We start from the raw sequence: 12159 nt of genomic DNA, 5'->3' as shown, positions 1-12159 counted from the left end.
TCACCAGACTGATTCCTGGGATGGGGGGATTGTCCTATGAGGAGAGATTGAGCAGACTAGGCCGATATTCTCCAGAATTTAGAAGAATGAGAGGTGATCTCATTGAAACATACAAAATTCTTACAGGGTTTGACAGGGTAGATGCAGGAAGGGTGTTTCCCCCGGGCTGGGGAGTCTAGAACCAGGGGTCACAGTCTCAGAATAAGGGGTCGTCCATTTAGGACTGAGATGAGGAGAAACTTCTTCACTCAGAGGGCGGTGAATCTTTGGAATTTTCTACCCCAGAGGGCTGTGGAGGCTCAGTCGCTGAGTATATTCAAGACAGAGATCGATAGATTTTTTGATATTAAGGGAATTGAGGGATATGGGGATCGGGCAGCAAAGTGGAGTTGAGGTCGAAGATCAGCCATGGTCTAATTGAATGGCGGAGCAGGCTCGAGGGGGCGAATGGCCGTCTCCTGCTCCTAATTCTTATGTTGTTATATATGTTCATATCCACTGGGCCTGGACCCAGCTCGCTTGCAGGTGATGGCCCAGTCTGCCAGTGATATGTCTGGTACCAATGTCAACTGTGGCAGAAGTGAGTGATTGTTGTGATATATGTTCACCTTCTGTGACTACTGACAGCAGCAGAGATTCATCATTGCTCAAACGGGAGACATTTCTGGGTTATATATTTTTCATCTGAGCTTTAAAATGAGCCAAAATATTGTAAACTTACAAATGGACGTCAGTTAGCTGCATTCTTAAATGAGTTTCTTTGTGTAACTATGTAACACTTGACACCAGAGGGTGCAACTGTTGGAGTCCTAATGGTCACCTGCACACATGTGCAGGGCCAGTATAAAAGGTTGACTGCCATGTTGTTTAGGCACTCCGGAGTTGTAATAAAGAAGACTAAGGTCACACTAAGTTTAGCTCACAGTACCCCAGCCTCATGGAGTTCTTCTATACACAACAACTGGCGATGAGTAACAGAATATGAACCTTCATGCAACCATGGCTGTCGTTGGAATATTAGAGAGATTCGTAGAGGGTGATGATTGGGAAGCCTTTGTCGAGCGTCTCGACAAGTACTTCGTGGCCAACGAGCTGGAAGGAGACACTAACGCGGCCAAGCACAGGGCGGTTCTCCTCACCGTCTATGGGCCTATAATATACAGCCTCATCAAGAATCTGCTCGCATCGACAAAACCAACGGAGAAGGAATATACAGAATTGTGGGCATGCTGGTTCGGGACCACCTCAAGCCAAAGGAGAGTATCCTCATGGCCAGATATCATTTTTACACGCACCAGCGCTCCAGGGGCCAGGACCTGGTGGATTATGGTGTAGACCTGAAACGCCTCGCGGAACCTTGCGATTTGGAGCTGCGTTGGGGCAAATGCTGCGGGATTTTTTCGTGCTGGGCATCAGCCACAAGGTCATTCTTCGAAAGCTTCTGGCTGCCAAAACCCTAGACCTGAGCAGGGCCATCGCAATCGCCCAGGTATGCATGGCCACGGGCGATAACACCAAACAGATATCTTCTCAACATCGAAGCTCACCGGCAAGTACAGCGCATAAAATGACGTCGCTAGCAGGCCGAACTGCATATGGCAGGGCCTATACGTCTGCGGCTGCAAGACCTGTGGTAACTCAGAGTCCGCTATCGGGGGTGAATGTGAATCCATTAGCACCGCGTTGACGCTGCTGGGGTAATCATCGGGCCCATCAATGTCGATTCAAGCACTACGTGTGCAAAGGCTGCACAATGCTGGGGCACCTCCAGCGAATGTGCAAGTGTGCTGCGACATACCACGTGGCAGAGGATGATCGATCCGGCGCAGATCACGCAGCACAGGCAACTCAACCTGAGGAAGAAGAGTATGGGGTACACACCTTCACCACCAAGAGCCCTCCTATAATGCTGAAAGTCAAATTAAATGGAGTTCCAGTATCCATGGAGTTGGACACGGGTGTGAGTCAGTCAATAATCGAGAAACTGTGGGGCAATAAAGCACAAAGGCCCAAACTGAGCCCGATTAATGCAAAGTTCCGTACCTACACCAAAGAGCTCATACCAGTCATTGGAAGTGCGGCAGTGAAGGTATCGTATGATGGAGCTGTGCATGACCTATCATTGTGGATTGTTCCAGGCAATGGCCCAACACTGTTCGGCTAGAAAAGATTAGATGGAATTGAAACGACATCAAAGCACTGTCTTCAGTGGATGACGCCTCGTGTGCTCAAGTGCTGAGCAAATTTCCCTCGCTATTCAAACCAGGCATCGGCAACTTCACAGGCACCAAGGTACAGATTCATCCAGGCCCCGATGCACGGCCCATCCATCAAGAGGCTCAGGCGGTTCTGTACATGATGAGGGAGAAAGTCGAGATCGAACTGGACAGACTCCAACGCAAAGGAATCATATCGCCAGTCGAGTTCAACGAGTGGGCCAGTCCAATTGTTCCGGTGTTGAAAAGCGATGGCACAGTCAGAACCTGCAGAGACTACAAGGTAATAGAACATAGAAACATAGAAAATAGGTGCAGGAGTAGGCCATTCGGCCCTTCGAGCCTGCACCGCCATTCAATATGATCATGGCTGATCATTCATTCAGTACCCCTTTCCTGCTTTCTCTCCATACCCCTTGATCCCCTTAACCATAAGAGCCATATCTAACTCCCTCTTGAATATATCCAGTGAACTGGCATCAACAACTCTCTGCGGCAGGGAATTCCACAGATTAACAACCATCTGAGTGAAGAAGTTTCTCCTCATCTCAGTCCTAAATGGCCTACCCCTTATCCTTAGACTATGTCTCCTGGTTCTGGACTTCCCCAACATCAGGAACATTCTTCCCGCATCTAACCTGTCCAGTCCCGTCAGAATCTTATACGTTTCTATGAGATCCCCTCTCATCCTTCTGAACTCCAGTGAATAAAGGCCCAGTCGATCCAGTCTCTCCTCATATGACAGCCCAGCCATCCCTGGAATCAGTCTGGTGAACCTTCGCTGCACTCCCTCAATAGCAAGAACATCCTTCCTCAGACTAGGAGACCAAAACTGAACACAATATTCCAGGTGAGGCCTCACTAAGGCCCTGTACAACTGCAATAAGACCTCCCTGCTTCTATATTCAAATGCCCTAGCTATGAAGGCCAACATACCATTTGCCTTCATCGCCGCCTGCTGTACCTGCATGCCCACTTTCAGTGACTGATGTACCATGACACCCAGGTCTCGCTGCACCTCCCCTTTTCCTAGTCTGCCGCCATTCAGATAATATTCTGCCTTCGTGTTTTTGCCCCCAAAATGGATCTCACATTTATCCACATTATACTGCATCTGCCATGCATTTGCCCACTCACCTAACCTGTCCAAGTCACCCTGCAGCCTCTTAGCGTAGCGTCCCCCTCACAGCTCACGCCGCCACCCAGTTTAGTGTCATCTGCAAATTTGGAGATATTACACTCTATTCCTTCATCTAAATCGTTAATGTATATTGTAAATAGCTGGGGTCCCAGCACTGAGCCCCGCGGCACTCCACTAGTCACTGCCTGCCATTCTGAAAAGGACCCATTTATCCCAACTCTCTGCTTCCTGTCTGCCAACCAGTTCTCTATCCACGTCAGTACATTACCCCCAATACCATGTGCTTTGACTTTGCACAACAATCTCTTGTGTGGGACCTCTTCTGAAAGTCCAAATACACCACATCCACTGGTTCTCCCTTGTCCACTCTGCTAGTTACATCCTCAAAAAATTCCAGAAGATTCGTCAAGCATGATTTCCCTTTCATAAATCCATGCTGACTTGATCCGATCCTGTCACCGCTTTCCAAATGCGCTGCTATTTCATCCTTTATGATCGATTCCAACATTTTCCCCACTACTGATGTCAAGCTAACCAGTCTATAATTACCCGTTTTCTCTCCCTCCCTTTTTAAAAAGTGGTGTAACATTAGCTACCCTCCAGTCCATGGGAACTGATCCAGAGTCGATAGACTGTTGGAAAATGATCACCAATGCATCCACTATTTCTAGGGCCACTTCCTTGAGCACTCTGGGATGCAGACTATCAGGCCCCGGGGATTTATCGGCCTTCAATCCCATCAATTTCCCTAACACAATTTCCCGCCTAATAAGGATGAACAATATGTGTCTACCTTTCGGCACGATCTGCGCAATAGGCAACTGTTGTTGATCATGTGACCATTTCCTTCATGTCACATGTTAATTTGCTCATTTCAGAGTATAAGGTACACGGGGTCTGCTTATGGAAGCTACCTTTTCCTGTGGATGCAAGCATAGAAAATTGGCAGAGAACCATCTGCCCTAAAACTCTTCAATGACCAGAGAGCGGTAAGAATGTGGAACTCGCTACCACAGGGAGTGATTGAGGTAAATAATGTTGGTGCATTTAAGGGGAAGCTGGATAAACACATGTGGGAGAAAGGAGGAGGATATCTCGATTGGTAATTTATAGAGATAGACTATGTATTGAAAGTGGGAGGAGGCTCGTGTAGAGCATAAACACTAGCAGAAGCTGGTTGGGTCGAATGGCCTGTTTCTGTGCTGTAAATTCTATGGGCTAGAACCTCCACTTTCTTTGCCTGCTTAACGCCCACTTAACCGCTGAAATGACGTATAACGCCCAGATAGGGCCCATTTTGGCACAAAATGGAAACTGACGGGCTTTTTTAGGAGACATATCACCGAATATTATTTTCCCCATGTGCTTAACGGCGAGAAAAAATATTACCGCCCGGCCACTTTTTTGGGGTGCAATCAGCAGAATGGGTAATTTCAACGCCCATATTATCGCCCAACGTTACTTTCCTCACGGACTTAACGCCGAGATTCAATAATAACCCCCGGCCATTGTTTTTTGTCGTAAAGAGAATATTTACCCAAACTAGCGGCCATGGAGATCACCCGTCAATTTCACCACCTCGCACACATATCGCCCAGAATATCGTCCGCTCACAAAAAGTGGAACTAACCGGGACAGACGCCAGTGGTGTGGCTGGCATTTGTTAAATCGCACTCTTACGTGAGGAGCTGATATTGGAAAGATTTGCCTGAAAGAGCACTGATGTGAGTGACAACACTGCTGTGTGTGTGCAGCTCAGACATCAATGGTGCCTGTTATGTATGTAAACTTGTATATACCTTGTACTGCCACCAGAGTGCTCATCCCCTGGAGTCCCAAGGGATCCCACAATTCCTTGGGAGCACAGATACTTAAGAAGGCCTCACAGGCTGGAGAGGCACTTGGAGACCCGCAATAAAAGACCACGGTCACACTTTACTTTGAGCTCACAGTATCCAGTCAGACTCTTTATTCATATATAACAGTGCCCATCACCTTGGTGCCAGTTAAAGTTTACGGTGATTGATGTTAAGTTGTTATTTAACCCTTTCATGGTAAGGAATCGCCAGTGTGTAACGGTCCAGCTATCTAAGACAATGCGCGACAAGGTCTGTTCAATAACAAAAGTTTAATACCAACATTGTTCTGAAATCATAATTAACACAGCCAATAACATCCAACCCCTGCCCACAACCCACTTTTTCCACCATTGACATAAATCACATGTTCAACATGTCCAGCAACACAGAATACAAAGGCAAAACAGGAGCGTGGTCCCAACAAATTGCATACACCCAGATGGAAATATAACACAACCATCACCTGCGCATATGCACCTCACTTTCCTTCCCCCCTCTCTTTCTTCTGCCCACCTCTATCCCGTCCCCTCCTCGCTCCATGGCGCCTGGCCAAGGAGCTCCTCAGGCGATGCCTCATTGGAGAGGATGAAGGCAGATGCAGTGGGTGCACGAGTACGGGAGCGGGGCGTGCCAAGGGGGCGACATTCTTCGATATAGAAGCAGGATCTTGGTCCTTGCTCTCATCTGTCATTCGCAGTGGTGGTGCGGAATCTAGGGGTGGAGTGCCGTGCTCGGTGACCACTGGGAGCCCTCTGCCACCACTGTTCCTGGCTATCAGCTCCAGGGCCTCCTCCATCCCTTCCATGTTATATCTTATTTGTTGGACAAAAACTCGGTGCCAACTATGTTCTTGGTGCTTAGTAGGCTTTTTGCTACAACAGCCAGACAGGCACACACCACAGCCACACACACTTTCAGTGCCTCTGAGCTCCCTCTCTCTCTGTCTCCTCTTCTGCGCATGTCATGATGACCCTTAACCTCCTGAATCGCGGGAATCGAGCGTTGCCATGCCATTGCTAAGGACGGCCACACTTTATGGCAGAAGGTCAGAAAAATTTAACGCTACCGCCCATTTGACATCGCTCACGGTAACGCCCATTTAAAAAAATGTAAACTAGGTGTTTTGAGAATGGGCAAAGAAGCTGGCGATCTGAAAACCCTTTTTTTACCACCCACGCTGGAAATAATGCCCATTTTTAGGCGATAAGCACAAAAGTGGGGGTTCTAGCCATAGTCATTTACTGGGAACCCTCAGGTAATTTTTCATCTTCATTGGTTTGTCAGTAATCTGGCAGAGTGGATCAATTAATTTCAATGGAATGAAAATCATGCGGGTTTGGTATAGGGCGCGTGATTCACTCCATCAGATTACTCCTAGTCATTGAAGATTAAACTATAACCCATGACACTTCCTGTAAAGATGGTATCACTTTGTTGCAGTGATCTGTGCTGCTGTTACACCAATGGAAAAATATTTGTACCCACCAGTGGTCTGAAGAAACATTACACTACAGTTTCCTGGGTCAGCTCATTTGGAGTAATGATTGGCGTAATCCCAGTGTAAAATCGGTGCAAGTAGCTGAAGTGCATGGAATCTGCAGTGCAGCCTTTAAGAAGATAGTTCCACCAACATATTTCATTAGAAACCTGAGGAACAGGGTAAGGACTCTATTCCATTCTCCCAGTTTCTCCGATTCTGTTTTGAAGATGCTATCTTCCATGCTCGAGCTTCCGACAAGTCTTCCTTTTTCCTAAACCAAAGATTCCCCTCCACCGTGGTTGACAAGGCCCTCGATCATGTCTGTTCCATTTCCCGCACTTCTGCTCTCACCCTTCCTCTTCCCTCCCAGAACCACGATAGGGCTCCCCTTGTCTTCACCTTTCACCCCACCAGCCACCACATTCAAAGGATCATCCTCCGCCATTTCCGTCACCTCCAGTGTGATGCCACCACCAATCACATCATCCCCTCCCTTCCCCTTTCAGCATTCTGAAAGGACCGCTCCCTCTGCGACACCCGGGTCCATTGCTCAGTCACCCCCCCGCACCCCCTCCCCTTCCCACGGCACCTTCCTGTGCAAGCACAGGAAATGCAACAGCTGCCCTTTTACCTCCTCCCTTCCCACTGTCCAGGGCCCCAAACACTCCTTCCAGGTGAAACAGCGATTTACTTTTATTTCTTTCAATGTAGTATACTGTATTCGCTGCTCACAATGTGGTCTCCTCTACATTGGGGAGACCAAACGCAGATTGAGTGACCGCTTTGCGGAACACCTCCGTTCAGTCCGCAAGCGTGACCCTGAGCTTCCGATTGCCTGTCACTTTAATTCTCCATTCCACTCCCACTCTGATCTCTCCATCCTCGACCTCCTACACTGCTCAACGTAAGCTTGAGGGACAGCGCCTCATCTTTCAATTATGCACCTTACAGCCTCCCGGACCAACAAATTCAGACCACAACCTCTGCTCCTATTTTTGCGGACGGCAGCTGTTGATGAGTCTGCGATTCCCATTTACTTGTTCCATTACCACCCCTGCTTGCCTGGCACCATCATCCCTTTTGTCATTTAATTGTCCACCCTATCTTACCTTTTATTCTTTCCTGCCCGCTCCCTGCCTCTGAACTTGCTTAAAACCTGCTCCATCTCTTAACTTTTTCCAGTTCTGACGAAAGGTCATCGACCTGAAACATTAACTCTGTTTCTTTCTCCACAGATGCTGCCTGACCTGTTGAGTATTTACAGCATTTTCTGTTTTTAAGAACAAGGTAAGTCACTTGACTCTCAGATAATATCACTGAATGTCTCACCATCTTTTTTCATACAGGTTATGATTTTGTCTTCATATTCTGATTGATGCCCAAGCACTTCTGGCCATCAATGAGCAGTCATCATATTACATCGAATGTACATTACAGAAACAGACCTTTCGGCCCAACTGGTCTATGCTGCTATTTATACTCCACGTTAGCTTCCTCCCATTCTATCTTCCACCCTATCCCAGTATCTGTCTATTCCTTTCTTCCTCATGTATACTTCAACTTTATATTTATTCCCCCTTGTTCTGGATTCGCCCACAAGCAGAAACAGTTTCCCCAGCTCCAGTCTAGCAAAGCCCTTCATAATTAAAAAAAATCTTGATCAGCTCTCCCTCGTCTTCTATTCTTCAGAGAAGACAGTCGCAGTCTGCTCAATCTCTGCTGAGAATGGATATATTGACAAACTGTCCTTCAATTACATTTTACACAGAACTGGAAACAGATTTATTTTATAATTAGGTGTTATTTGCATCCTGTATCACTTTCTCTTAGTCCGGTTACAACTTCCTTTGTAGAGAAATAATGAACAAATCACATTTTTTGCGAGGGGAAGGGAAACAGCCAGAAGTCGGGGTCCGTGTTGGAATCAATGGCGAAGGTCGGAAAAGTTACAGATAGTGAGTATAGGAGCAGTAAGTTAACACAGGTTAGTGCGTGGCAGGGGAAATATTGCAGAAGGGAGGGTTTTAGATTCTTGGGGCATGGCACCAGTTCTGGGGCAGGAAGGACCTGTACAATATGGACAGGCTGCACCTCAACAGAGCTGGCGATCATTGTGATCGCGGGGAGGCTAACTAGTGCTGGGGGAGAGGAGATACAAGGTGCACAGAGCACTGGGAGAGACAAACAGCATTGTGCGCAGTTTTGGTCTCCTTACCGAAGGAAGGATATACTTGCCATAGAGGGAGTGCAGTGACTGATTCCTGGGATGGCAGGACTGTCGAATGAGGAGAGATTGGGTCGACGAGGCCTGTATTCACTAGAGTTTTGAAGAATGAGAGGGGATCTCATTGAAAGGTATAAAATTCTGACAGGGTTGGACAGACTGGATGCGGGGAGGATGTTTCCCGGGGCTGGGAAGTCGAGAACAAGGGGTCACAGTCTCAGGATACGGGGTAGGAAATTTAGGACCGAGATGAGGAGAAACTTTTTCACTCAGAGGGAGGTGAACCTGTGGAATTCTCTACCACAGAAGGCTGTGGAGGCCAAGTCACTGAATATATTTAAGAGGGAGATAGATAGATTTCTAGACACAAAAGGCATCAAGGGGTATGGGGAGAAAGCGGGAATATGGTGTTGAGATAGAGAATCAGCCATGATCATATTGAATGGCTGTGCAGGCTCGAAGGGCCGAATGGCCTACTACTGCTCCTATTTTCTATGTTTCTAGAATAAAGAGTGGGTCAGACGGGGAGGGGAGGAATGCGAGGCAGACTAAGACGGGTTTGAAGTGCATGTGCGTGAATGTATGGAGTGTGGTAAATAAGTTTGGTGAACAGCAGACACAAGTAGCCACACAGGATTATGATATAGTGGCAATAACGGCGACCTGGCTCAAACAAGGGGAGGAATGGTCCTGGCTACAATGTAGTCAGGAAAGATAGGGAAGGAGGGTTGGGTTGGCAAAGATACAGGTCCAGCACTGGAAAGGGTTGGTGCACTTAAGGATTCAAAAACAGAGTCGATTTGGTTACAATGAAGGAACAACAGAGGAGCTATGGTGTTGCTGGGTGTACTACAGGCCATCACATTGTGGAAAGGAGATATAGGAGCAAATGTGCAGGAAAATTGCCGAAAGATATAAGAACTTTAGAGTAGTGATAATGGAGGACTTCAATTATCCAAATACAGACTGGGATAGTAACAGTGTAAAGGACGAAGAGGGGGAGGAATTCCTGAAATGTGAACAAGAGAACTTTCTTGATCAGTGTGTTTCAGCCCAATGAGAAAGGAAGCAGTGCTGGGTCTAGTTTCGTGAAATGAAGTGGGGTTTGTTTCAGTGGGGAAACAGTGAGCACACCATCATTAGGTTTAGAATAGTTATGGAAAAGGACAAGGTACAATCAAACATGAAAATATTCAGCTGGAGGCGGGCTCATCCCAGTGAGTTGAGGGATCTGGCCCAGGGGGATTGGAATCAAAGATTGTCAGCAAGCACAGTCAAGAGCAATGGGAGGCCTTCAAAGAGGAGACTGTTTGGATACAAACGACACATTCCCACAAAGAGGAAAGGAAAGCATCCAAAGCTAGAGCTCCCTGGATGAGGAAAGAGATAGAGATTAAAATGAAACAGAAAGAGGAAGCCCATGATGAATGTCAGATTGAGAATTCAGTGAAGAATCAAGCTGAACACAGACAGTACAGAGAACTGAAAAAGGGAGTGAAGGTCAAAGAGAGAGTACGAGAATCGATTTGTGAATTACATAAAAAGGAACTCAAATATAAACATATAAATAGTAAAAGGGCCATCAAAGGAAGGGTGACTAGGGACCAAAAAGGAGATCTTCTTGTGGAGGCAGAGGGCATGGCATGACTAAGTGAATATTTTGTAACTGTCTTCACTAGAGAAGAGGATGCTGCCAATGTTACAGTAAAGGAGGAGGTAAGAGAAAAATGGGATAAAAACAGATAAAGAGGAGGTACTAACAGGTTGGCAGCACCTCGAGTCTCGTCGCTGAGAGCATGCAGAAAACAAGCGCAGGCAGTGGAAGGAGCGTGCGGAAAACCAGTCCCACCCACCCTTTCCTTCAACCACTGTCTGTCCCACCTGTGACAGGGACTGTGATTCCCATGTTGGACTGTTCATTCACCTGAGAACTCACTTTTAGAGTGAAAGCAAGTCTTCCTCGGTTTCGAGGGACTGCCTATGATGATGATGATGATGATGAGTGCTCAAAGTAAAAAAAGTCACCCGGTCCGGGTGGGATGCATCCTGGGTGACTGAGGGAAGTCAGGGTGGAAATTGTGGAGGCTCTGGCCACAATCTTCCAATTCTCCTTAAAGATGGGAGTGGAGTATTGTGGCCAATTCTGAGCACCAGACTTTAGGAAGGATATCAAGGCCTTGGACAGGATGCAGAGATTTACGAGAATGCTAACAGGGATGAGGGACTTCAGTGACGTGGAGAGACTGGAGAAGATAGGGTTGTTCTCCTTACAGCAGAGAAGGTTAAGGGAAGGTTTGATGGAGGTGTTCAAAATCATGAGGGGTTTTGATAGAGTAAATAAGGAGAAACTGTTTCTAGTGGCAGGAGGGTCGGTAACCAGAGGCAACACGAGGAGAATGTTTTTACGCAGCGAGTTGTTGTGACCTGGAAAGCGCTGCCTGAAAGGGTGGTGGGAGCAGATTCAATAGTAACTTTCAAATGGAAATTGGGTAAATATTTGAAGGGGAAGAATTTGCAGAGCTATGAAGAGCGGGGGGAGTGACAGAGCCGGCACAGGAACGATGGGCCGAATGGCCTCCATCTGAACGGTATAATTCAGATTTTCCGAATGCATGCTTCTACGGCACAGAATCATATTGGGAATTTCAATAGGGACTCAAACTTGTGTCAAGTAGTTACACAATATGCTGATCCCCAGTCCTAGTGGGTGAGGCTGTGCATGGGAGTTGCATTCAAAAAAAAATTGATCATTAAATTTACAGAACTGAAGAATGATGATAAGTAATCTATTCATAATTGAAATTACATTAATCAGTGATTAACCAGGATCCAACTCAATTGATCCGATGACTTGTATTGTCCGCCACCTGTGTATAAAATATTCACAAGCTCCACCCTCCATCGATGATAAATTCTTTCCCGGTCACATAGGCAGACTGCAAATACAATTAAACAATGTGAGAAACATCTTGCAATTTGGAACTGACATTCTGCTTATAGTCAAAGTAAACCTCAAAATAAACAGTTAAAACCCACAGGATGCTTGCTGATGATGCAAAGTAGCGCAGCAACCCAACTGTCGCATGAATAAGGACCTGGCGCCCTCGTAAACAGGACAGGCGTGACTTCAGACGGAACGGGCTATGGCAGAGTGGGGAAGTCTTTTTCTTTCTGTTTGTGGGAGCTTGGACTGGGTGGTGGTGGGGGGGGGGGGGGCGGGGGGAAGAAATTAGGATTAC

The 12159-nt window shown here is 46.9% G+C and overlaps 1 protein-coding gene across 2 annotated transcripts in view; it reads right to left on the bottom strand.

Moving 5' to 3' along the window:
* Positions 1 to 8465: 8465 nt before the first annotated feature.
* Positions 8466 to 12159, bottom strand: part of bdh2 (3-hydroxybutyrate dehydrogenase, type 2) — a 202246-nt gene continuing 198552 nt past the window's right edge. For both annotated transcript variants that reach the window (XM_070873158.1, XM_070873159.1), the window contains one exon: positions 8466 to 11856. In XM_070873158.1, the coding sequence (XP_070729259.1) occupies positions 11803 to 11856 (54 nt within the window). In that variant the 3' untranslated portion in view covers positions 8466 to 11802. The remainder of the gene's footprint in view (positions 11857 to 12159) is intronic.

The sequence above is a fragment of the Pristiophorus japonicus genome, chromosome 2, assembly GCF_044704955.1.
Source record: "Pristiophorus japonicus isolate sPriJap1 chromosome 2, sPriJap1.hap1, whole genome shotgun sequence".
In the NCBI taxonomy this organism is placed as follows: domain Eukaryota; kingdom Metazoa; phylum Chordata; class Chondrichthyes; family Pristiophoridae; genus Pristiophorus; species Pristiophorus japonicus.
The sequence above is the reverse complement of the archived record's forward strand: the minus strand, read 5'-3'. Positions and strand labels throughout refer to the sequence as shown.